Below are 27,944 nucleotides of genomic sequence, written 5' to 3'. Positions count from 1 at the left end.
GAGTTTGGGTAGAGATGTCAGTCAAGGTGGAAGTACAGAGGCGAAGATGTTATTAAATGACAGGTGAGGTATGAGCGGCGGCAACTTGAAACTGGCGAAGGTTGAGGCCTGTTGGGTAACGGGAAGAGAGGATATATTGAAGGGCAAGTTGCCCTCTCCGGAGTTCTGATAGGTTGGTGTCAGTGGGAAGTATCCAGATAACCTGGACGATGTAACACTGTGCCAAGATGAGCTGGAAGTGCACCAAGGCATGTTTAGTCACAGGGTGATCCCCATTACTAACAAACACTGTCTGCCTGTGTCCGTTCATGCAAATAGACAGTTTATTGCTGGTCATTCCCACATAGAAAGCTTCACAGGTCAGTTGGTAAATCACATGGGTGCTGTCGCATGTGGCTCTGCCTTTATCGTGTACACCTTCCGGGTTACAGGACTGGAGTAGGTGGTGGTGGGAGGGTGCATGGGACAGGTTTTACCCTGTGGTCGGTTAGAAGGGTAAGAGCCAGAGGGTAGGGAAGGTGGTTACGAAGGTTAGGTGGACGGCTCAAAGACACTCTAGGTGGAACGGGGAGGATTTCATGGGGGAAAAAATATATATATATATATATATATATATATATATATATATATATATATATATATATATATATATATATATATATATATATATATATACTTCTTCACTTTTGAAGGCCAGACATACCAACAATTAAAGGGAACAGCCATGGGTACCAGGATGGCCCCCTCGTATGCCAACCTATTTATGGGTCACTTAGAGGAAGCCTTCTTGGTTACCCAAGCCTGCCAACCCAAAGTTTGGTACAGATTTATTGATAACATCTTCATGATCTCGACTCACAGTGAAGAACAACTCCAGAATTTCCTCTCCAACCTCAACTCCTTTGGTTCCATCAGATTCACCTGGTCCTACTCCAAATCCCATGCCACTTTCCTAGACGTTGACCTCCATCTGTCCAATGGCCAGCTGCACACATCCATCCACATCAAACCCACCAACAAGCAACAGTACCTCCATTATGACAGCTGCCACCCATTCCATATCAAACGGTCCCTTCCCTACAGCCTAGGCCTTCGTGGGAAACGAATCTGCTCCAGTCCTGAATCCCTCGACCATTACACCAACAACCTGAAAACAGCTTTCGCATCCCGCAACTATCCTCCCAACCTGGTACAGAAGCAGATAACCAGAGCCACTTCCTCATGCCCTCAAACCCAGAACCTCTCACAGAAGAACCCCAAAAGTGCCCCACTTGTGACAGAATACTTCCCGGGACTGGATCAGACCTTGAATGTGGCTCTCCAGCAGGGATACGACTTCCTAAAATCCTGCCCCGAAATGAGATCCATCCTTCATGAAATCCTCCCCACTCCACCAAGAGTGTCTTTCTGCCGTCCACCTAACCTTTGTAACCTCTTGGTTCATCCCTATGAAATCCCCAAACCACCTTCCCTACCCTCTGGCTCCTACCCTTGCAACCGCCCCCGGTGTGAAACCTGTCCTATGCACCCTCCCACTACCACCTACTCCAGTCCTGTAACCCGGAAGGTGTACACGATCAAAGGGAGAGCCACACGTGAAAGCACCCACGTGATTTACCAACTGACCTGCCTGCACTGTGACGCTTTCTATGTGGGAATGACCAGCAACAAACTGTCCATTCGCATGAATGGACACAGGCAGACAGTGTTTGTTGGTAATGAGGATCACCCTGTGGCTAAACATGCCTTGATGCACGGCCAGCACATCTTGGCACAGTGTTACACCGTCCGAGTTATCTGGATACTTCCCACCAACACCAACCTATCCGAACTCCGGAGATGGGAACTCGCCCTTCAGTATATCCTCTCTTCTCGATATCCGCCAGGCCTCAACCTCCGCTAATTTCAAGTTGCCGCCGCTCATACCTCACCTGTCTTTCAACAACTTCTTTGCCTCTGTACTTCCGCCTCGACTGACATCTCTGCCCTTACTCTTTGCCTTTAAATATGTCTGCTTGTGTCTGTGTATGTGCAGATGGATATGTGTGTGTGCGCGAGTGTACACCTGTCCTTTTTTTCCCCTAAGGGAAGTCTTTCCGCTCCCGGGATTGGAATGACTCCTTACCCTCTCCCTTAAAACCCACATCCTTTCGTCTTTCCCTCTCCTTCCTGAAGAAGCAACCATCGGTTGCGAAAGCTAGTAATCCTATGTGTGTGTTTGTGTGTTTTGTTCATGTGCCTGTCTGCCGGCGCTTTCCCGCTTGGTAAGTCTTGGAATCTTTGTTTTTAATATATTTTTCCCATGTGGAAGTTATTAAAAACAAAGATTCCAAGACTTACCAAGCGGGAAAGCGCCGGCAGACAGGCACATGAACAAAACACACAAACAGAATTACGAGCTTTCGCAACTGGCAGTTGCTTCATCAGGAAAGAGGGAAGAAGAGGGAAAAATGAAAGGATGTGGGTTTTAAGGGAGAGGGTAAGGAGTCATTCCAATCCCGGGAGCGGAAAGACTTCCCTTAGGGGAAAAAAAGGACAGGTGTACACTCGCACACACACACCCACACACATATCCATCCGCACATACACAGACACAAGCAGACATATTTAAAGGCAAAGAGTAAGGGCAGAGATGTCAGTCGAGGCGGAAGTACAGAGGCAAAGAAGTTGTTGAAAGACAGGTGAGGTATGAGCGGCGGCAACTTGAAATTAGCGGAGGTTGAGGCTTTGCGGATATCGAGAAGAGAGGATATACTGAAGGGCGAGTTCCCATCTCCGGAGTTCGGATAGGTTGGTGTTGGTGGGAAGTATCCAGATAACTCGGACGGTGTAACACTGTGCCAAGATGTGCTGGCCGTGCATCAAGGCATGTTTAGCCACAGGGTGATCCTCATTACCAACAAACACTGTCTGCCTGTGTCCATTCATGTGAATGGACAGTTTGTTGCTGGTCATTCCCACATAGAAAGCGTCACAGTGCAGGCAGGTCAGTTGGTAAATCACGTGGGTGCTTTCACGTGTGGCTCTCCCTTTGATCGTGTACACCTTCCGGGTTACAGGACTGGAGTAGGTGGTGGTGGGAGGGTGCATAGGACAGGTTTCACACCGGGGGCGGTTACAAGGGTAGGAGCCAGAGGGTAGAGAAGGTGGTTTGGGGATTTCATAGGGATGAACCAAGAGGTTACGAAGGTTAGGTGGACGGCGGAAAGACACTTTTGGTGGAGTGGGGAGGATTTCATGAAGGATGGATCTCATTTCGGGGCAGGATTTTAGGAAGTCGTATCCCTGCTGGAGAGCCACATTCAAGGTCTGATCCAGTCCCGGGAAGTATTCTGTCACAAGTGGGGCACTTTTGGGGTTCTTCTGTGAGAGGTTCTGGGTTTGAGGGCATGAGGAAGTGGCTCTGGTTATCTGCTTCTGTACCAGGTTGGGAGGATAGTTGCGGGATGTGAAAGCTGTTTTCAGGTTGTTGGTGTAATGGTCGAGGGATTCAGGACTGGAGCAGATTCGTTTCCCACGAAGGCCTAGGCTGTAGGGAAGGGACCGTTTGATATGGAATGGGTGGCAGCTGTCATAATGGAGGTACTGTTGCTTGTTGGTGGGTTTGATGTGAACGGATGTGTGCAGCTGGCCATTGGACAGATGGAGGTCAACGTCTAGGAAAGTGGCATGGGATTTGGAGTAGGACCAGGTGAATCTGATGGAACCAAAGGAGTTGAGGTTGGAGAGGAAATTCTGGAGTTGTTCTTCACTGTGAGACGAGATCATGAAGATGTCATCAATAAATCTGTACCAAACTTTGGGTTGGCAGGCTTAGGTAACCAAGAAGGCTTCCTCTAAGCGACCCATAAATAGGTTGGCATACGAGGGGGCCATCCTGGTACCCATGGCTGTTCCCTTTAATTGTTGGTATGTCTGGCCTTCAAAAGTGAAGAAGTTGTGGGTCAGGATGAAGCTGGCTAAGGTGACGAGGGAAGAGGTTTTAGGTAGGGTGGCAGGTGATCGGCGTGAAAGGAAGTGCTCCATTGCAGCGAGGCCCTGGACGTGCAGGATATTCGTGTATAGGGAAGTGGCATCAATGGTTACAAGGATGGTTTCCGGGGGTAACAGACTGGGTAGGGATTCCAGGCATTCGAGAAAGTGGTTGGTGTCTTTGATGAAGGATGGGAGACTGCATGTAATGGGTTGAAGGTGTTGATCTACGTAGGCAGAGATACGTTCTGTGGGGGCTTGGTAACCAGCTACAATGGGGCGGCCAGGATGTTTGGGTTTGTGAATTTTAGGAAGTAGGTAGAATGTAGGAGTGCGAGGTGTCGGTGGGGTGAGGAGTTTGATGGAGTCAGGTGAAAGGTTTTGTAGGGGGCCTAAGGTTCTGAGGATTCCTTGAAGCTCCGCCTGGACATCAGGAATGGGATTACCTCGGCAAACTTTGTATGTAGAGTTGTCTGAAAGCTGACGCAGTCCCTCAGCCACATACTCCCGACGATCAAGTACCACGGTCGTGGAACCCTTGTCAGCCGGAAGAATGATGATGGATCGGTCAGCTTTCAGATCACGGATAGCCTGGGATTCGGCTGTGGTGATGTTGGGAGTAGGATTAAGGTTTTTCAAGAAAGATTGAGAGGCAAGGCTGGAAGTGAGAAATTCCTGGAAGGTTTGGAGAGGGTGATTTTGAGGAAGAGGAGGTGGATCCCGCTGTGATGGAGGACGGAACTGTTGCAGGCAGGGTTCAATTTGGATAGTGTCTTGGGGAGTTGGATCATTAGGAGTGGGATCAGGATTGTTTTTCTTCGTAGCAAAGTGATATTTCCAGCAGAGACTGCGAGTGTAGGACAGTAAATCATTGACAAGGGCAGTTTGGTTGAACCTGGGAGTGGGGCTGAAGGTGAGGCCTTTGGATAGGACAGAGGTTTCGGATTGGGAGAGGGGTTTGGAGGAAAGGTTAACTACTGAATTGGGGTGTTGTGGTTCCAGATTGTGTTGACTAGAATTTTGAGGTGTTGGGAGGAGTGGAGCTGGAAGTGGGACATTGAGTAGATGGGAGAGACTGGGTCTGTGTGCAATGAGAGGAGGTTGAGGTTTGTTGGAAAGGTTGTGGAGGGTGAGTGGGTTGCCTTTCCGGAGGTGGGAAACCAGGAGATTGGATAGTTTTTTGAGGTAGAGGGTGGCATGTTGTTCTAATTTGCGGTTGGCCTGTAGGAGGATGCTATGTACAGCCGGTGTGGATGTGGGAGAGGAAAGATTGAGGACTTTGATTTGGGATAGGAGTTGACGGGTGTGTTCATTGGCCAAGTCGATGTATAGGTGAAGGATTAGGCGGGTGAGGGCTATGGATTGTGCTGTTTGGAACTGATATAAGGACTGATGGAAAGAAGGATTGCAGCCAGAGATGGGAACTTTAAGTGTGAGGCCTTTGGGAGTAATGCCAAATGTCAGACAAGCCTGAGTAAATAAAATATGGGAGCGTAATCTGGCTAGGGTGAAGGCATGTTTGCGGAGGGAATGTAAATAAAATTTAATGGGGTCGTTGTAGGGATGTTGTGAGGTTGACATGGTATTAGTAGGTGGAAAGGGTAATGTGAGGTTAAAGTGAAAGTAAAGAGAGATTTATATAGGGAGAGATAAAGGTGTGAAAAAAGTCGAAAAAGTGTTGGTTTGAGATGAGCTATGTTGATCATGTGCTGAACTTAGGTTGGTGAACAACAATGGGTGCAAAGGTTGGGTAGTTATGTTGTCTCCAGATCACGTTAAAGGGTGGGGAAATTCAAGAAAATTTCGAAAAAAATTTTTTCGAAAAAAGTTTCGAAAAAATAATTTGCGAAAAAATAAAATTAAAAAAAAATTTTCGAATAAAATCTCGAAGAATGTGTGTGTAAATGTATTCAAAGGACTGGTTATGTACTGGCAGGTTATGATAATGAGGCTAACAATTGTTTGATGAAGAAATAATAATGTGTAAACCTGTGGGAAGCTGCTAAAAAATGATCGGTTTTGTGGGAAAAACGGGAATGGAAATAAAACGAAAGTTGTTGGAAAAAAACTGAGATGGTTGTGTAATGAGTGAAAGGAACTGAAGCTGTGAAATAGTATTCACGAGTTTACACGAAATGTTTGTAAACTTGGAACAATGGATTTTATAGCAGCGGTTATGTTGAAAATTTTAGGCTATGGTTTGGAAGTAAATTACGTATTATTGAGTATAATTAGGCAGGATAAAATGTATGGTAGATTACGGAAAAATGGAAGATGAATACAAAGTGGAACTTCTTGTACAAACGAAAAGAGAAAGTAAGATGATAGAGAAGATTTCGAAATGCAACAGAGACAATAACAAACGTAATTGTTGGGTTCAAATTAATGATGATGTAAATAAAATAGAAAGAAACTTCCACATGGGAAAAATATATTAAAAACAAAGATTCCAAGACTTACCAAGCGGGAAAGCGCCGGCAGACAGGCACATGAACAAAACACACAAACAGAATTACGAGCTTTCGCAACTGGCAGTTGCTTCGTCAGGAAAGAGGGAAGGAAAGGGAAAAATGAATATATATATATCAATTACGTTTCCTTATTTTATAATACTATTAATCTAGCAACTATCAGATGAATCCAGAAATATCGATTAAGTTAAGAGCTTCTTAAGACTGTAGTTTTTCTGCTCAATAACAAATAAAAGTACTTAAAGAGACAGTAATATTTTAAGATGTACTTAATTTTGATTCATGTTTGTAAAGTTTGCTTCAAGCTAAATTGGTCGCTTACTTCAGAGCAGAGGGGTAAGCAGTGCAGCCACTGCGGAGCTTAAGGACATGAGAGGGGGAAATGTTTTACACTTTATCTTCTAGTACTGAAAAACTCAGTGTGCCTCATGTTGATCAGCTGTTATGGTATAAATTTTGGCACATAACATGGATTAGTGAATGTGCATTACAGAGACAGTCATCTTCAAATGTGGTACTGCCTTGTAGCTAGGAATAAATATATTGTAGAAAACAGTGACATCAAAACAGTTACTAAACATTTCTGGTCATGTATGTAATGCATTTTGATATACCATATTTACTCGAATCTAAGCCGCACTCGAATCTAAGCCACACCTGAAAAATGAGACTCGAAATCAAGGAAAAAAAAATTTCCCGAATCTAAGCCGTGCCTGAAATCTGAGACTCGAAATTCAAGGGGAGAGAAAAATTATAGGCTGCATTTCCAAATCGAAACAAAGTTTGCCCATTGTAATATGAGACACAATTTAGGTCGAATGAATAACGACACAGCTACAGTAGTTTGGTTAGAGTCGTAAGCTTAGCAGTTACGCTTTACCAGGTAACCATTGTTATGCGTCAGGCACACCGTCCGTATTTATACAGGTACCTTTCCTTTTCTACGGGCTTCGTCTGGTTTGAATTGATTGCTTATTTTTGTTTGATCTGATAAGCGCAGTTTTCTTTGCTATAGGTGTTTACGTCACTGTAAGCTGAAAATGCATTACTGTTCTGTGTCATGCATAGTTTGTCGCATTCTGATAGTGCGTGTTTATGGCCTGTGGCCGCTCGCAGTATGGCTTGCTTTTGTGCGCGCTACAATTGAAAAACAAAAAAGAGAGAGGAATCATCTCATTAGTGAAACAATGGCAAGAAACTGCTATTTGTTGTTGTCTTACACTTCTGCTCTCTTTGATAATGATCAACAAGAACCAAATAATAGACTGCGTATGATAGAAGATGTTCTGAACGAGAGTTTAGCGTGCTCCATTTGAAAATCTGTGCAGGCGCCTCTTTAGTACATTACATTCTACACAGAAATTAGAGTCATCTTAGAGTTAAAAATCTAGTCAGTTGCCGTGCTTCATTTCTGACTGTATCACTATTAAGCATAAGAATAATACGAATATAAACATGACATGATATGTATATTCTTCCGCGTTTGCTGTTGTCTCACTCTAGTTTCGTAGTTTATTATGCAGACAGGATTTAAATGAGATAGCAGCAAACATGAAACAATACATGGCAAAATGTTTATATGCGTATTCCTCTTATGGTGACGAGAATACTGCATGTGATTCACAATTTATAAAAGTTCCTATTAGCAACCATCACTTCTCACAGAATGAGATTTTCACTCTGCAGCGGAGTGTGCGCTGATATGGAACTTCCTGGCAGATTAAAACTGTGTGCCCCACCGAGACTCGAACTCGGGACCTTTGCCTTTCGCGGGCAAGTGCTCTACCATCTGAGCTACCGAAGCACGACTCACGCCCGGTACTCACAGCTTTACTTCTGCCAGTATCCGTCTCCTACCTTCCAAACTTTACAGAAGCTCTCCTGCGAACCTTGCAGAACTAGCACTCCTGAAAGAAAGGATATTGCGGAGACATGGCTTAGCCACAGCCTGGGGGATGTTTCCAGAATGAGATTTTCACTCTGCAGCGGAGTGTGCGCTGATATGAAACTTCCTGGCAGATTAAAACTGTGTGCCCGGCCGAGACTCGAACTCGGGACCTTCGCGGGCAAAGGTCCCGAGTTCGAGTCTCGGCCGGGCACACAGTTTTAATCTGCCAGGAAGTTTCATATCAGCGCACACTCCGCTGCAGAGTGAAAATCTCATTCTGGAAACATCCCCCAGGCTGTGGCTAAGCCATGTCTCCGCAAAATCCTTTCTTTCAGGAGTGCTAGTTCTGCAAGGTTCGCAGGAGAGCTTCTGTAAAGTTTGGAAGGTAGGAGACGGATACTGGCAGAAGTAAAGCTGTGAGTACCGGGCGTGAGTCGTGCTTCAGTAGCTCAGATGGTAGAGCACTTGCCCGCGAAAGGCAAAGGTCCCGAGTTCGAGTCTCGGTTGGGCACACAGTTTTAATCTGCCAGGAAGTTTCATCACTTCTCACAGATAGGAAAAAATTCAGAACGTAGAGTTGGCCATATTGACAAACATCTCAGTCTTGTCAGTCGGATTTTTGTAGTACATTGAAATGCTGCTACATTCGAAGATGAACAATACGGAATTTGTATTTACTTCTTTGGATAATATATGAAAATGCAGTGGTCGAAACTCGGGGCACAGAAAATAGCTCGTCTTCCACTTCTTTTTTTTTAAATTTATTTACTGATGCAGAGGTTTTGGCGCCAGTATTTATCTTTGTGCCTACAAAGCATACCTGTGTAGCGCTACATATAATCGACGGTAGAAGTAAGTTGTGGCGGCACCCACCAATTTTTTTCAGAATTTCCGCTTGCTTTGCACTTGATTCTAAGCCGCAGGCGGTTTTTTGGATTACAAAAACCGGCAAAAAAGTGCGGCTTAGATTCGAGTAAATACGGTAAGTGCAATTACTGTTATTAAACACTTAATAACCTGCTCACACACACACAACACAACACTTCGTCAAGCAATTACTGTGTCGAAACTTTAGGGTTGCTGTGGGTGGCAGCAATATGAAACAGTTAACACACAGTGTTCCAAATGGTGCAGACTTTTAACAGTATTTGGGGGCCAGTGGCCAACTGTTGCATCCTCACTATAGTCAGTCTACTGAGGGCTTATAACATACTGATTTATGTAGATTACCAATTGATAGTAACATCAGTATATATACAGCCCGAGATGCTGCCCCACAATATTAGTATTGGCTCTTGAGCAAACCACTGACTTAAACCATTGATTATTATGCTTGTTCCACCAGAAAATACTAAAGGTTTTTTAATTGTCTCTTAAACCACTGTCATGTAATGTAAGTGGAAAATATAAGTAAACTCAACACCAAACTTTCCATGTTCTCATATTTTATGTTCCCTCATCTTCAGTTTACTTTTTGTCTTGTGGTATACATCTTCAGTGGAATACCCCACTTTCTGTCTTTTAGATACGAACACTTGTAAGAGGGATACCATTAAAGGCATAAAATTTTAGCCTCCCAAGTAGAAGTTAATTGTCCATAGAATTGAAGACTTTGGCAACATCACTAAATACAAGTACATCAACATAGTTTTTGCTACTTATTTCTAACATAACTTCATTTTTAATGTCACATACCTTTTTGGGTGAGTGTATTACTTACAATCTTTATGAAAGCCAAACTGAGAAGAAATTAAAACATTTCCTTCTGAAAAATTAATCAGTATTCTATTGTAGGACACTTCATCGAAACATTGTGAAAATCCTGGATAGAGTAAAATGAGTATCTAATTGGATATTATTTGCTTATCTTCATTTTTCTAAATGGACATAATTTGATCATATGTCATTAAGCAACTCAGTGTTGAGTCACTGACTGATTACAAAGAAGCTTAAAAGTGGTCCTACCAAGATGGTACAATATTTTAATGCCCAACAGGAAACATCATCATAGCCAGAAGAATTGCTGTTTCTTAGTAAACTGATAACTTTAATGTTCTCATCAGGATTTGATCCTTTGAAAACATTTTCTGTTATTGGAATACACAGTGTCCACATCAGTAAAATTAATTTATATTTGTTCTCCCTACTTACCTGATTTTCTCCCCTCCAGGTTCTTTTCTAAGGGAGTTGACTGAACCCACTATACCATTTGACATCTTATCTTCTGAAATTAGAAGTATATCATGCTCTCCACCTTCTACGCACTGCTTCAGGTCCTTCACCCATGAAAACAGCTTGTCACTTGTAATGGTTATTGACTTGAATTTTGGTCTTGCAGTTTTCTACAAACAATGGTAACTAGTACATTTTACTAAATAGGAATACATGCATTTGTAGAAATAACCATCAATGCCAAAAGTAACCAACAAATGTACTTCACTAAACCCAAAAATGTAGATTTTTGGGAAAGTATATTTCTTACAACAGTAAAATGGGTTTCTAGTATATACACATACTTTAATCAAGTATTTGTAAGTGATAAAAAATAATTAAGTGACTGTATATGAAATAAGAAAATATTGGCATAATAACTCAACAACCATGTTGCCATACTATGCATTTATCTTCTGTAGCAATGGCATAAGTATATTCCTAATTTTCATAGAACAATCCAGAATTAATGAAGATGCAACACTTTTCAATCATCAGATGGTGAACACTTACTTCAAGCACCACTACAGAGCTTGGTGTACTGAGCAAAACAGTCTCAGAGCTTAGTAAACTACACACTACTTTCAGAGTGTGTCTAAGAACTAGTGTAACTGATTTCCTGGTCATTTGGAAGGAGTGAATGGGCATCTTTATGGTGGGATTAATGGTGGGGAATATCACATGATCTAGGGAACCTGGCTCACTTGCTGCTGAGCCTTTGCAGTGTGCAGATAAAATGCTGCAGAACTGTTTCAGTAAACTTAGGATTAAACTGAAGAGATCTGCAAAGCAAACTGTTAATATGACCTGTGAAACTTACAAGGAGTTAAGAATGAAATAATCTTGAGGTACTACTAAATGAAATAATTCATACGCTCAATGAGTTGCCTCAACAGCCTCATCCTTGTTAACTGCAATGGGCTTACGAAGCTTAAAAAAGTTTCTGGTAATGGTGTACTGATGTGTAAGATGTGGTGTACTGATGTGAGACAGGCATATTTTGAAGACTATTAATTGATTGTACATGTATTGGACAATCCATAATCTCTTGCTATTAAAATTCCCTATAAAACCATAGACTAATTGCAGTAAAAGTTACAGCAATCACAACAGTAGTCTGGATGAATTTAGTCTAACGTGGAAAATTATGTTGACCGTTTCAGTCACAGTGTTATTAGAGGCACTATTTTAATAGAAAATTTGTACAGTAACTACAAAGAACAGGAGGATATTATTTACAATTTTATATGAGAGCAAAGAACATACAGATAGCATTGGATTTAGAATGAAAGTACATGTAAAAGTATTGGAGTGTAACAAGTTTTTAAATTTAAGCATATGTTTCACTTCTTCCTATTAAACCAATGAAAGGCATTCATGGGAAAACATTCTTTAGATAAGTATCATAGAAATAATTTCCCACTGTGCATGCATTTGTGTGACCTATGTCCAGAAATGAGAAGCGTTAGGACAGAGCATTAGTGATAATAATGATAAAAAAATTTCAAGAAATAATGGAAGAAGATACAACATTACCTGGAGCAACCCAAGTAAACAACAAACAAGATATAGGTGAGCACATGCTGTAGTGCCACCCATTGTAATCACAATATTTGAGACTATTTGAGAAAAATTAATTTTGTGATTTGGTAAAAACCAGGAGTGTGAATTATGACAACAGATGGGATAAATGAGATTACCTGTCCATATCAACCACGTCAACAACAAGCATTTACATGTTGAAACAACCATTAAAATGAGTCAAGGAACAATACACTGAAACTAAGGTTTTGGCATTCTGATTCTGAGCCTACAAGTGCAGCTGCAACTTCCAATGGCAACAGCAACAGTAAACCATTGTGATGGCAGTGCAGGATCACTTCATAGCATAGCAGCTGGTCATCTGATTATGCAGTGAGCACACAATGGGCTCATCGCTATGACACCAAGCTCATGCAAAAGATATCAGCAAAATTGTACAGCTTGCTGTGCAACCGATTAGGTGAGGTATAAAAAGCCTCAGACTAAGATTCTTTTTACTGATTTGTCTGTGAAGTGCTGTAGATACATGTTCTGTTGCTTCTTTGTGTTAGTATCTAAACATAATCACAAGATTTCATTGTTTTTGAGTGTATATATAGCTGTTATAACTATACACCTGTTACCATGCACAAGGTGAAAAACAATGTAGCCAAAATACACATATCAAAAAAAGTTTTGCATCACCTCAGTTCCAAGAGTTCCGGAACCTGTACAGTAAATTGGAATAGAGATCAACATAAACATCATTTCCACCCTTTTTAATGCTCATGAAAACAACACATTGCATGTTGTACCACCACACAGTGAGACCTTGAGAGGTGGTGGTTCAGATTGCTGTACACACCAGTACCTCTAATACCCAGTAGTATGTCCTTTTGCATTGGTGCATGCCTGTATTCATCATGGCATACTATCCACAAGTTCATCAAGGCACAATTGCTCCAGATTGTCCCACTTCTCAACGGCGATTATGCATAGATCCCTCAGAGTGGTTGATGGATCACATTGTCCGTAAACAGTCCTTTACAATCTATCCCAAGCGTGTTCAATAGTGTTCAGGTCTGGAGACGTTGCTGGCCACTCTAGTCAAGCAATGTCGTTATCCTGTGAGAAGTCATTCACAAAATGTGCATGATGGGGGCGTTAATTGTTGATTATGGAGATGAATGCCTCGCCAATATGTTGCCGATATGGTTGCACTGTCAATCGGAGGATGGCATTCACATATTGTACAGCTGTTATGGTGCCTTCCATGACCACTAGCGGCGTACATTGGCCCTACACAATGCCATCCCAAAACAGAAGGAAACCTCCACCTTGCTGCACTTGCTGGACAGTGTGTCTAAGGCATTCAGAATAACCGGGTTGCCTCCAAACACGTCTCTGATGATTGTCTGGTTGAATGCATATGCAACACACATCAGTGAAGAGAACATGATGCCAATCCTGAGCAGTCCATTTGGCATGTTGTCATGGTTGCAAAGATGACTCGCCATTGACATTGGGAGTGAAGCTGCACATCATGTAGCCTATTGCGCACAGTTTGAGTCATAAACGTCATGTGGCTGCATGAAAAGCATTATTGAACATGGTAGCATTGCTGTCAGGTTTCCTCCAAGCCATAATCTATAGGTAGCAGTCATCCACTGCAGTAGTAGTCCCGAGTGGCTGAGTGAGGCATGTCATCAACAGTTTCTGTCTCTCTGTATCTCCTCCGTGTCCAAAAAACATCGCTTCAGTTCACTCAGAGATGCCTGGAAACTTCCCTTGTTGAGAGCCCTTCCTGGCACAAAGTAACAATGTTGATATGATCGAACCAACGTATTGACCATCTAGGCATGTTTCAACTACAGACAACACGAGCCGTTTAACTCCTTCCTGTTGGAATGCCTAGAACTGATTGGCTGTTGAAGCCCCTCTGTCTAATAGGTGCTTCTCATGTATGGTTGTTTACATCTTTGGGTGGGTTTAGTGACATCTCTGAACAGTCAAAGGGACTGTGTGCAATACAATGTCTAAAGTCAACGTCTATCTTAAGGAGTTCTGGGAACTGGGGTGATACAAAACTTTTTTTTTTGATATGTGTATTAGAAAAACTAAAAACAAAAAGTGAGCTGTCCAACATTGTAAAAATTCAAGCAGAAAAAGTAAATAAATTAGACAAAACATCTAATAATAGAAGTACCCATGGACAAGCATTATATAAGGTAACTATAAAAGTAGACAAAATTTGTAAAATAGAAGAAACATTAAGAAGTTAAAGCTTGAAATGGAAAAACAATGTGGTTTAGACAGGAAAGAATTTCAAGACCGGTTTAAAGAGATAAATTGTAAGATGAAAAATAGAGAGGATGTAACCACCCAGGTGTTTCAAGATATACATAATCAAATATCAGAAACTCAAAACTGAATACAAGTATTAGAGCACAGTAGAGACTGTGGTGGAGTAATTGGTGTCCCAAATGCTTTGTCTAGTTTGGACAAACATTTAGGAAAGTTAGTTGAACAACAGGTACAACAAAAAGCTGAGCTTGCGAGCTATACACCTAATTTTGAGGGCAATACTGCAGAGAATCAAAAGGAATTTCTGCATCCTAGTGAGTATAACCATAAGGTTGATTAGAAAGACATTTAAACAGTAATGAATAATCAGAGGAGGAATTAGGCATTGAATACTCTGTGTGTCAGGGAAATTTGACTACTAGTTGAGATGTTAAGATAGTTATTGTGTTTAAGCATTACTGTAACAAATATGTGAACATTAGTGAAAATTTGTATAGAGTATTAAGCTATGAATGTATTTTATGTAATGTATTCTGTCAGCTATCATCATTTGAAGGAGAAAAGTTTATTGGTACAGGACCCAGTAATGTGTCATACGTCCTACCCGACATGGCTGCACTGCATTTACTAGTAAGAAGTATATCACTTAAAAGAAAGGCTGAAAGTAAAGACTTAAGGTTTATCTATTCTTTGAATCTGGGAAGAGGTACAATAGTTAATCTAGGGGACAGCATTGATCATTATGGATGCAGTGTCTCGCTTAACCTGCAACACTGCTGTGCATACTTATTATATTTGTATGAGGGTTACAAAAATATTTTCTTTATATTTGTTATCTTCATTTACTTATCTGAAGCACTATATTACTAATTTATTTAGTGGTTGATCAAAGCTAAATCAGAGATTTTCAACTATGTGATGAACGAAATGTCAGTAGCTTCAGTAGTCAGAAATCAGTTGTTAGATTACGGAAATTAAAGACAATCACTGGAGCAGAAGCATTGCTTTATCACTGGATGATAATGAAATAGGTCTACTATGAAAGTAAAGTTATTACAAGTAGTTTAATTATATGATCCTGATGCTGGAAAGTATTATCAGAAGTAGTTATATGAGCAGAAAAAGATTTATGTAATATTAAATGACAAAGAAAATGACATCCCCAGAAGAATCAGCACTCTTAGAAAATTCTACAGTGTTTCATCCATCAGCATCCCAGTCAATTGCTTCACTACTTCATACATAGTTTAGCATGAGGGAATTTCTCCTCTGCAGCTATCCTATGTCTTTTAGCTACAGTCAACATTTACTATCCTATCTTAGATTTAGATTGAGAAAAAATATGAATTATTTTTTCCCAAGGAGACTTAGATTACTCTCTCATAGATGGTAACTATAAGAAAAGTAATAAAAGCAGAAAATTGCCAGGCTTTAAAAAAATAAAGAAAAAAATATGTTTACTTTTCATTTGAGTAGATCAACATAAATCTTTGCTATAGTGTAAAGATTCAAATGAAGTGCTCCAACATATGACTACAATAAAAATGAAATTTTTATAGGCTTTTGTTACAATATGAATGGTGGACCTTCGTATACACAGGACTTCCCCTCATATAAGCAATAGTTAGAGTTCTTATATCTTTTATAGGGTCAGGTTAGACAATATAAGTCATTAAATACAGATGTACTTAAGACACTGACAAAATAAGTTGGGTAATTATGCTTGTACAAACATTTCACAGGGCTGAAATGATGTGATTGACATTGACATTTTGACTCACAAATATAACTATATGATGTATGACACATGGTTACCCGTTATCTATTGGCTGTCCACAGGGAAGGGATAGAATCAATTTTTGGGGCCTGTATGAGTGAAGCTGGGACAAGGTCATTCTGTAATTGGGATGGGAATTTGTCTTTGGGGTCTGTCTTCTTTCTTCCTTCAATCATGATGCACCAATACTTACCTTTCACTTCATTCTTCTCCAACAGAAGCACCAGTGCTATCTCTTCTCTTTACATATTGATAGGCTACTTTTGCTATAACCCTTCTCTTATCTATATCACATGGAGTAATTACAATTTGTTTCCATAGGACAAGCTGAGATATTATGAATAAGTTGTGGAGTGCCACATACATGTGGTACGGACAGAGCAAGATTCCTTTTTGGCACATAGTAGATGAGAAGGTCATTTATATTGTGACAGAATGTACATGTTATTTGTATCAGTTAAATGGAGGGTACAGGAATGTTGCTAATACTGCCCCTAAAGGTAAAATGTGATGTACTAACACATATGTGAAAATGGGATAGCAAGGCATGCAAACTGTTTGGCTGATGCTACAATAGATGGCATTAGCATTACACTGATAAAAAAATGCTAATACCTGTTTTAACAAATTAGGAATGAAGTTAGTAAAAAAAACCTCTTGTTATCTCTGATAAGAGTCCACTAGTGCACAAAAGATTTATGTGAAATGCAACAGTTATTCATGTACTACATCTTTTACCATAAAATGGAAGAACTGAATGACTGTTGAGTAAAGGATCTGTATATTGTAATTATTAAAAAGATTAATAACAATCTTATGAAAAGGATGGATTGCTACTCACCATATAGTGGCAATATTTAGTCACAGACTGGCACAACAGAAATATTGGTAAACAAGTGAGCAGGACACACTGCAATAGATCACAAGCATCACCTATCCTGTCAAAAGCAGGGCTACCTGTGAAAGCAGTCAAATGATCTCCAAGCTAAGCTGCAACCACCATAGTGCATTCTATGTGGGCATAACAACCAACAAGCTGTCTATCTGCATGAATGGTCACTGACAAACTGTGGCCAAAAGACAGCTGGACCACCCAATTGGTAAGCATGCTGCCCAACACAACATTCATTCTTCACTTCGATGACTGCTTCAATCCTACACCATCTGTGTTCTTCCTATCAACACCAGCTTTTCTGAACTGTTCAGGTGGAAACTATCCTTGCAATGTATACTACGTTCCCAAAAACTCCATAGCCTCTACCTTCATTAGTCACTGTCCTTCACCCACCTTGTCCCTTGCTGGCTCCCACTCATGCTGTACACAGCCTTCTGTTCCACCAATGCACCCATGGCCTGTTTTCTTCTATCCTTCACTGATTTCTACCCAACAAAGAAAACGCAAAAATTTTGGAGAAAAAGTATTTATTTTTCAACATAATCTCCTTTCAGCTCTACACACTTTTCCCAATGATGGTCAGTAAGTTTGATAGCCTTTTTATAATGAGAACTGTCTAACTCCTCAAAAAGCCATTAACTTCCAACATCACCTCTTCATTTCTTGAAAATCTTTGACCTCCAAGCCACTTTTTTAAGTTTGCGAACAGAAAATAATCCAAGGGGGCTAAATCTGGTGAATAGGGTGCATGAGGTAGCAATTCAAACTTTAATTCATTCGTTTTGCCCAATGCAATAACAAACTTGTGAGATGGTGCAATAGGTTTGCATAATACTCACTGTTGATAGTTTTTCCCTTTTTCAAGATAGTCAATGAAAACTATCCCGCATGCATCCCTAAAAACCAACACCATGACCTTTCCTGCAGATGAAGCGGACTTTGCCTTCTTTGGAGTTAGTTCTCCAATTTATGTCCATTGTTTTGATTGTTCTTTTGTCTTAGGAGTGAAGTGGTGGACCCATGCTTCACCCATGGTTATGAAACGGCACAAAAAACCAGCTTTGTTGCTGCAAAACTTTGCTAAACACTCAATTCAAACACATTCGTGACACTGTTTTTGTTCGAGTGTGAGCAAACATGGCACAAACCTTGCACACAGTTTTCTTATGTCCAAATTATCAGATAATATGCAATGTACCGCACTTTTTGAAATGCCTACTATGCCTGCTAGCTTGTGCACTTTCAGTCAACGATCATCCAGTATCACTTTGTGGATTTTCATCACCATTTCTGGAGTCGTCACCTCATTTGGTCAACCACTGTGATGCTCATCTTGGCAGCTCATACCGCCTCATTTAAACTCAGCTACCCAATATTTTACTGTTGTGAGCAAAGGGGCAGACTCTCCCAAACTAGAATATAGCTCAGCTTTAACATTGGTCACACTGAGGTCTTTAATAACCAGTTTTCCGCATTTTCATAAGTTCACTCACAACGTTCACTATTCATGGCTGCCAACAATGACTGGCATCTCTTGGTCAGGCTGGGTACTTATGGAACAACACTTGTACTAGATTTAATAAAGGAAACAATTTAGTGTTTAAATCAATATTTGTAGTTAATCTGAATAACTTACATTAAGAGAGAATGGAGATATGTGATATCTTTAGGTAAGTATTATAGAGAGAACTTCCCACAGCGCACACATTTGCTTAAGCTATGTACTTATGTGGGGAGAGAAATGTGAGCACAGAGCTTCTGTAATGCATGGCAGTGATCATGTGTCTCTATCTGTCATGGAGGGTCACTTATACATTGCCTTTTCAGCTTGGAGGTGTCCCAAAAGTATCAGAAAAAGGATGGCTGTTGACAACATCAACATCCAGAAATTAATAAAGGATGTTCTGTAATCTGTCATATACTTCAGGAGTAACATGCTGAGAGCTTCTGTCATAAGCTTGGCTGTGAAAAAGTAGATGAATAGTAACTGTACACCTGAAATTGTAATTGCTTTATGAGAGAAGCAAAATACAGAAGTGTTCATGAAAACTGGATACATAATATTGTAGATAAATGGCATAGATGAAAGCTCTCTTACAGTCCTCAACCCACCACAGATTGAGAAGAGGTCATATGGTACAATGAATGGCACTGCATAGCAGGTCCACTGCATCAACAAAATAGAAGAAAGCATCTGTGAAAAAGTAATCAAGGTAGAAGTTATCATGGAGAGTAAACGAAATTATAATGAAATCCAGACCTTTAGCTGCTTACAGGTGTTGGTAAATGTTAACAGGGAGAGTTGAAAAAGTGTGCCCCGACCAGTACTCGAACCCGGGATCTTCTGCTTTCATGGCAGACAGTCTGTCTGACTGAGCCACCAAGGACACAGAGGACAGTGCGACTGCAGGGACTTATCTGTGACACTCTCCCCGAGAGACCCACACTTCCAACTTACTGTTCACACACTACATTTGTAGTGCCTCTGCCCACTATGCTCATTACTCGTGGCAGTCAATCTACCGATTCCTGTAAGAGTTCGGGCAATGTGAGGGCATCCGCACTGAAGAAGATTACTGGCCAGTAAGCCTTATCTATATGAATGACATGTCAGAAAGAACAGATACCATCATCTTATGGTAATTAGTGAAGTTTTTGACTCAATTACAACCCATAACTGGAGCTTAAACTATTCAATAGATGAAGGTAACAAATTAAAAGTACATCTAATGTATACATATATACTCCACAAGACCTGCTCTATTGCATATATGTATGGAACAAAGAAAAATGATCGTCTGTAAGCCACTGTATGAACTCATTCTTGAACCACCTTATTAGTATGATCCCTGTGCAAGACATATAGAAGAGTCAGCAGGATCATCACACAATTGTCCTTGAACACCAGTTCTCTAAATGTAAGTAAAATGTTTTTGTAAGAAAATCAGTGCTATTTCTATAGAGATTCGAATTTAAGGTCTTTGACCATTTTCATTACACATTTGTATGGGCTGTGCTAATCTTTTACAATCCTAGCAGCTTTTCTCTGAACTCATAATTCAATATCTGGACCTATCCTACTCCATAAGTACTCCAAAAGCTGCTAGTATACTATGGTGTTGATCACATTGGCCTAAAGTATGTAATTTTCCTTACAGAGCCCATGCATTTCTGCAGAATCTTTCATCTAATGTAATTCTTCATTTGATTTGATTATGATTGATTTGACGTGTTCATTCTACTTCATACTGCTTATCATTCATTTCTTTATCATCATTACCATCATCATCCATTCAATATAAGTGTATGTTGAAAGAATGGATGGATGGACTCTAAACATTTCCAGGCATTATAGTTCTCAGTTATATGCATTGAAGTTGTCCATGTGTATTCCCTAATGCCATCTATGCACCTTCTATCAGAAGGTTCAGAGAGGTGCCTCAACCCCTTTTTAATTTCTTGTAATCCAGCAAAAACTTCAGTGATTCAAATATCACACATACTAAATTTTCACCTGCTACTACTGTTTGCAAGGTAATGTTTAATAAAGTGATATGTGTGATAACAGGGTGATTCTTTTGAACCCATGGTGATTCTTTGAGAGATGCTTCTTTTCCTCCAGCAACATTTTAATTATCAAGCTTAAACTGTACTCCAAGATCTTGTCACAGATGAACATTAATATTATTTGTCTTTAAGGAGAATGGGTAGCTTTGAGTGATGAAATAGTGAAGGCAGCAGAGGATCAAGAAGGTAAAAAGATTGGATAACACAAGACATATTCAATTTAATCAATAAAAGGAGAAAATATAAAAATGCAACAATAAAGCAGGTGAAATGGAATACAAATGTCTAAAAAACAAGACTGACAGGAAGTGCAAAATGGCTAAGCAGGAATGGCTAGAGGACAAATGTAAGAATTTAGAAGTATGTAAAACTAGGGGTAGGATAGGTTCTGCTTACAGGAACATTAAAGAGACCTTTGGAGGAAAAGGAACCACCTGTATGAACATCAAGCACTCAGATGGAAAACCACTCCTAAGCAAAAAAGGTAAAGCAGAAAGGTGGAAGGAGTATGTAGATGATCTACACAATGGAGATGTAATTGAGGGCAATATTATGAAATAGAAGAGCACATAGATGATGATGAGAACAGATATATGATACTATGAGAAGAGTTTAACAAAGCACTGAAAGCCTTAAGTCAAAACAAGGCACCTCGAGTAGACAGCATTCCATTAAAGCTGCTGATAGCCTTGGGAGAGCCAGCCATGATAAAACTCTTCCATCTGGAAAGAAAAACGGATGAGACAGGCAAAATACACTCAGATTTCAAGAAGATTTCAAGAAGAATATAAAAATACCAATTCCAAAAAAGCAGGTGCTGTCAATTGTGAAAATTACAGAACATCAGTTTAATAAGTCAAGGTTGCAAAATACTAACATGAATCCTTTACATAAGAACAGAACAACTGGTAGAAGCTGCCCTCAGGGAAGATCAATTTGGATTCCGGAGAACATCTACATCTACATCTACATCTACATCTACATCTACATCTACATCCGTACTCCGCAAGCCACCTGACGGTGTGTGGCGGAGGGTACCCTGAGTACCTCTATCGGTTCTCCCTTCTATTCCAGTCTCGTATTGTACGTGGAAAGAAGGATTGTCGGTATGCTTCTGTGTGGGCTCTAATCTCTCTGATTTTATCCTCATGGTCTCTTCGCGAGATATACGTAGGAGGGAGCAATATACTGCTTGACTCTTCGGTGAAGGTATGTTCTCGAAACTTCAACAAAAGCCCGTACCGAGCTACTGAGTGTCTCTCCTGCAGAGTCTTCCACTGGAGTTTATCTATCATCTCCGTAACGCTTTCGCAATTACTAAATGATCCTGTAACGAAGCGCGCTGCTCTCCGTTGGATCTTCTCTATCTCTTCTATCAACCCTACCTGGTGCGGATCCCACACTGCTGAGCAGTATTCAAGCATTGGGCGAACAAGCGTACTGTAACCTACTTCCTTTGTTGTCAGATTGCATTTCCTTAGGATTCTTCCAATGAATCTCAGTCTGGCATCTGCTTTACCGACGATCAAATGTAGGAACACGTCAGGCAATACTGACGCTATGACATCTCATACAAGATAGGTTAAGGAAAGACAAACCTGAATTTACAGCATTTGTAGACATAGAGAAAGCTTTTGACTTTGCTGACTGAAATACTCTCTTTCAAATTCTAAAGGTGGCAGTGATAAAATACAGGGACCAAAAAGCTATTTACAATTTGTACAGATACCAGAAAGCAGTTATAAGAATTGAGGGGCACGGAAGGGAAAGAGTGGTTGAGAAGGGAGTGAGACAGGTTTGCAACCTATCCCCAATGCTATTCAATATGTATATTGAGCATGCAGTAAAGGAAACAAAAGAAAAATTTGGAAGTAGCAATTAAAGTCCAGGGAAAATTAATAAAAACCCTGAGGTCTGCCAACGACATTGTAATTTTGTCAGAGACATCAAAGGACTTGGAAGAGTAGTTGAATGGAATGAACAGTGTCTTGAAAGGACGGTATAAGATGAACATTAACAAAGGCAAAACTAGGTAGAATCTTCAGGCATGAACTTAATATTAAATACTTAAGATGGGATTTCAGATTTTGTCTGCTATGGTTTTGATTGATCTTTCATTGCTTCTTGTAAATTCCTTGTTATAGAGGTATTAATTAATATTAAGTTTTCTCTCACAGTTTAACTCAAATCTCTTCTGTAGTGAAGTACTTTACTTGTTATGTATTTTTCTGTAGTATGGCTGATATCAGTTTCAGCTTTATCTACAGTTTTTCTGAATTTTTTTAACTTGATATAAATTTTTGCAAGTGATATTTTAAACAGATTGTCACTGACTGTGTGTTGGTTCTAAGGTGAAGCTTTCATGATCCTAAATATTGGTTTTAAAACTATAGTGCTTTATTAGACATGGTATTATAAGAGATGGTATTATGCTGTTGCCTTCCTCTGAGCTTTTGACTTACCCAGAAAGTTGTTGGACAATCTACAGTTTAATGAGAACTCTGAATCACAGGAGAACTAAAAATTTTTTGCATGTACACTTTAGCCTATTAAAATTACAACACCAGACAAGATAGGAAATAATTAACTTTTACTTGTGCACACAGAGTATAACAGAAATAATACATCAGTGCATTTTTAGCTGATTTGGGTGTATCAAAATACAACATGAATTACATAGACCTGCCATCTCTGGCAGCAAGATTCGCTGGCTCTAACCCAGTTGGGCATCGAGTCAAACAGAGGCAGGATGTCACATTCAAGTGTCATTCCATGCTGCTTCAACTTTATGTCTGAGTTCATCAATTGTGCCATTCATTCAACAGTTCACAGTCAGATATTTTCAATGTTTGAGATGTCTGGTGAACTCGTTTTCCAGCACAACAATTGAACACCCCCTATAACAAGGAAGATCGGGGGAACAAGGGTAATAAGTAGTTTTGTGTTATCTTGTTAAGAGATAATGCCATGGAGACCCCAAATGTAGGGTATGGTCACTGGCCTTAATACATCACAAACATAATGCCTGTTGTCAAAATTATCAGCTAGGTGAACCAGGTGTAACCGTACTGTTTGCTCAATGGCATACTGTATCAACACACTGGATGTTAGGCCCATTACAATGATGATTTATGCAGTCTTGCAAATTTTGTTCTTCTCAGAGCTTGCCCACACATATAGGTCCAACGTGACCTTGTACAAATATTTGGGACTCAACTGAAAAGACAAAATTGTGCCACTCATGTGCCCTACATCATTGTTTGTTGCATCAATGTTAACATAACTGTCTCTGTTGTAATATAAAGAGCAGCCCCAACAATGGTCACTGATCTGGAAGTCTGTGGTGCTCCAGACATCATCACACTGTAAGTGTTGTGACTCAAGGTGCATGAGGCAGTGCAATCCTGCACAGCCGAACAATATATTCTCATCCACAAGTCACTTGAGACCACTGAGATCCTGCGTGGCATGGAGTATGGTGCTCCTGAATCCATCGATTCCACATCTGCATGACAGCCATGGAATTCCTATAAATATAAGCAGCATCTGCCGAATGATAATTTGCAGTGTCAACAGAACACAATCCTGCCACTGTCAAATTCCGACACAAGCTGGTAGACATTTCTCCTTGACACATAACATGATCTTCTCACAAACAATAAACATTCAAATGCACTTTCTGACTGACAAATACATTGCACAATCTTTCCTTACATACAGAATGTAGATGACATTACTTCTACCTACTATGAGCAGTTGAATTGAAATGTTAATTATTTGCATAAACAATCATTTAGTTCCCTTCATGCCATTTTCACTGTTAGTTGCACATTGTCCTTGTTGTGTAGCAATTTTAATGGCGAAAGGTGTATAAATTATTTCCAGAGGTGAAAAAGTGAAAATAGATAAGAAAAATACCTAGGACTGAATCTTAAACTTTGGATTAAAAGGCTCATCCTTATTTAGATACTGAAGTCCTATCAAACACAACTACTCTTCTAGTTATCTTTGTGATATTTTTACCTTTAGTGGCTGTCATCTGTGTAGTAGTATTATTCTTGCTAATTTCTGTCTCTTAGCTAACAAAGCTAATTTAGAGTCCACTTGCAAAAACGATTGTAAATTTCCTTTTGCATATAGACTCTAAATTACATATTTGAATCAGTTGTCTGATGTCACATTCAGTATGTATGTTTCACATGTTAGCTTGAATTAGCACTGATTTTGCACATAGCAAAATTAAATCATCTAGTTTCGCCATCCAGCAAACACCGTGAAAATCTCTCTCTTTTTTTTTAAATCACAAGTTGAAATGTCAGGTAAAGAATTAGTGGCTCACATTTGTAATAATCTATTTCTTATAATACATATGGCTACCAGTTATTATAGACAAATACATTCTGTTCATTTGAATTGTTTGATTTAGGGAATAATTCTATAGAGGGAGACAGACACATGTTTCAGTAAATATTAGTGACAGAACACACACTGAGTCTGGATTGTGTAACTAGGTAGGCCTTTAGAAAGAAAATATGATCCAAATTAATAGAAGTCTGATGATGTGGATTAATAAGTTACAGAAGGGTAGCAATGACATAATAAATATTATGTACCTTGACTGGACAATACTTGCTTGAGTTTACAAATAACTGATTGTTATTTCTTTGGGCCATACTGTGTATCAATTGACTGGCTCTCCCTTTCTCCCAGATATTCTTGGACTTGTATGTCCATGTCCATTTAGATTAGTAGTATAACAAAATCTCTGACCAGACAGTCAGGGAAAGTAAAAAATTATCAATTCCAAATGATACACTACAACTATCCAAATAAGAGAACATAAGGACCATTATCATGAGAAAATAATTTAAGTTCTTGCTTATTATAAAGTTATAATTTATTAAGATATGTTTTTTAGACTGAATTAACTGTAGATTGTGCCAGAAAATTTATCTCTTAGTAAATATGAAACTAGAGACATTTTCCCAAATGTCATTAGATTTTTCTTAAAGACTGATTCAATTGTTTTGTAAAGACATTAGTCGAAGACTGATTACTGAGTTTTTAAAGATATGCATACTTACATATGAAACATGGCATTTGGTACAATGTTATTTCCATAGTCATGCTTGTGTCTTCAGAAAACAAGTCAAGTGTACTTACTTCCTTTTGGAGCAAGTATATGTATGTTCCATCCCTTGAAGAAATCTTTGAAAGCACTTTCATTTCTGTAGGTAGACTACTGGAGTTTGAATTCAGAATCATGAAACCATCATTCTTCATTGCCACCCTCCGTTTCTGATCTAAAGTGTCAGTTAACACTAGATCAAAATCATTTATTGTTGGTTTATTACAGACTGTTATTTCTGAACCAAGTTTTGTGTCCACTTCTGCTGAATTTTTCTCAGAAATCAAGTACTGTTTCACCTGAAACATATGAACATATTTTATTATTCATAAAACTTACAAACTTCTACATATAAAGACAATTTTTTTAATGGAACTGAGTGATTGTAGTTAGGGGCTTTCAAAGCAAGTTTCTCAGTAGACTTAAATGACATGATAATGAAATAGTTCCACAACTTCTTGCATTCATATAAAACTGTGCAAAATTATGAACCAGAATTGATGGCTTATATTTATGTTCAGGAATTGAAATATTTATTACTGCTGGTAGAGATATATAAAAATATATGACAGTGTCCTAGCTCTTAGAACTACTAGGACTTTCTTCCTTGGGTAGGAGGAAGGGATAGGTTGGGGAAGGTTGAACAGGAAGAGCAGGTGTCTCAGATCCCAGGATGAGAGAGGCATATGTTGTGACAAAAGGGGGACAAATATGGGAGAAATATCTTTCTCTCTCCTTGTCCTCAAGTCAGGGTGTGTGAGTGACTTCAACATTCTGCAACAGATGTTTCCTTCTTTTCCTAGGAAGAAGATACTATTAGTTCTGAAGGCATGTCCATTAGAAGGTGTGCCCATTAGAATTACTGATATTTCACCCCTTTGCAAAAACCACATTCTGTTTGCAGAGCAGTGATTTGATTTATTGTAAGATATTTGACACAATCACTTTTTTGTGATACAATCATAGCTTGTTTCGGCCTTCCAAGGCCATCTTCAGGTAGTGTGGGGAGCATTTGATGAACAAGTGTTCATGTGCTATCAACTCACAACAATACATGAACATTAGTTCACTAAATGCTGCCCATTGCCTCAGAAGATGGTCTTTGAAGGCCTAAACTGACTGGATGTGTATAATGAAAGAAGTGAATACATCAAAAATAAAAAAATAATACCTTACTATTTCAGACTTGCCAACAATTCTTGTTCATAATTTTATAGTCAAGTATAGTATTGTTACACAAGTCAACCCACTACTGGGCTGAAATTTTCTGAACAAATCAAGCAAAAATAAGTATAGAATAATGCTGTGTGTCTTGATTATCCTAAACACATGTTCATTATCAACCAATGTGTCATCTAATTCCATTCCAATCATCTGCACCTGAAGAAACTGTAAATGGCGATTATGTCATCTTGCTAAGTGACCTTTTCTTTCTTTTTTCCCCCCGTAATATCTCAGGAGGTTAAAAAGGTACAAGTGCAACCAACACAGCCAATTACTTGCCATAAAGCATTTATAAATATTCGGGGAATCCAAGGTTCATGATTTGTGCTACAGGTCAGTCATCCAGTGTTGGAGAATGGCCTTCTCAACATTTTTCAGTGTATTATTATTTTCAGTGATAGGAATTGATGTTGTTCTTACATGTTTTTTAATTTGATGTACACACCTACTACTAGGTCAACATCATTGCCTCTTCTTATATCTTGGAATTCAACAAAGATTTTCTATCCATCTGCCTGCCTATATGTCTCATGGATCTGTTCAATATTCATCACCACTAGAATTAAGTCTTTCATGTCAGTCCGTTCCCTGGCACATTTGTTTGTTTTCCTGTTCCTCCAAATAATTCCCAACATGTTCTCTCTACTGCTCACTAAGCAACTCTCACTTTCTGAATTCCTTTCATATTTAAAGTCAATTTCTCAGTGTTGTAACTCACAACTCATAATTCACTCTGATGGCCATTTTGTTTTCAGACACCTAAAAACCTACATTTTAAAAATTTTATTCTGGTTTTATCAAAAGCACTCAAGGCCATTTGTACTCATTTATATATTTTTCTGGAACATACCAATTCATCTTCAGCTACCCTGCAAATGAAAACTCACCGACTGATTCTATGGATTCAATATTAATTTGTGATATTTTATGTTTGTTACATCACTTTTACATTATTTCAGTCTTGATTTCCTTGAAAGAAATTTTGA

At 39.4% G+C, this 27,944-nt stretch overlaps 1 protein-coding gene across 1 annotated transcript in view; it reads right to left on the bottom strand.

The window, feature by feature from the left end:
* Positions 1–27,944, bottom strand: part of LOC126353900 (fatty acid synthase-like) — a 445,172-nt gene that overhangs the window by 108,204 nt on the left and 309,024 nt on the right. Inside the window, exons 20-21 of the mRNA XM_050003124.1 lie at positions 25,770–26,033; positions 10,483–10,673 (exon numbers count right to left, since the gene is read on the bottom strand). Coding sequence (XP_049859081.1) covers positions 10,483–10,673; positions 25,770–26,033 — 455 coding nt within the window. The remainder of the gene's footprint in view (positions 1–10,482; positions 10,674–25,769; positions 26,034–27,944) is intronic.

The sequence above is a fragment of the Schistocerca gregaria genome, chromosome 3 (assembly GCF_023897955.1).
Source record: "Schistocerca gregaria isolate iqSchGreg1 chromosome 3, iqSchGreg1.2, whole genome shotgun sequence".
In the NCBI taxonomy this organism is placed as follows: Eukaryota; Metazoa; Arthropoda; class Insecta; order Orthoptera; family Acrididae; genus Schistocerca; species Schistocerca gregaria.
This window is presented reverse-complemented; position numbering and strand designations above follow the sequence as displayed.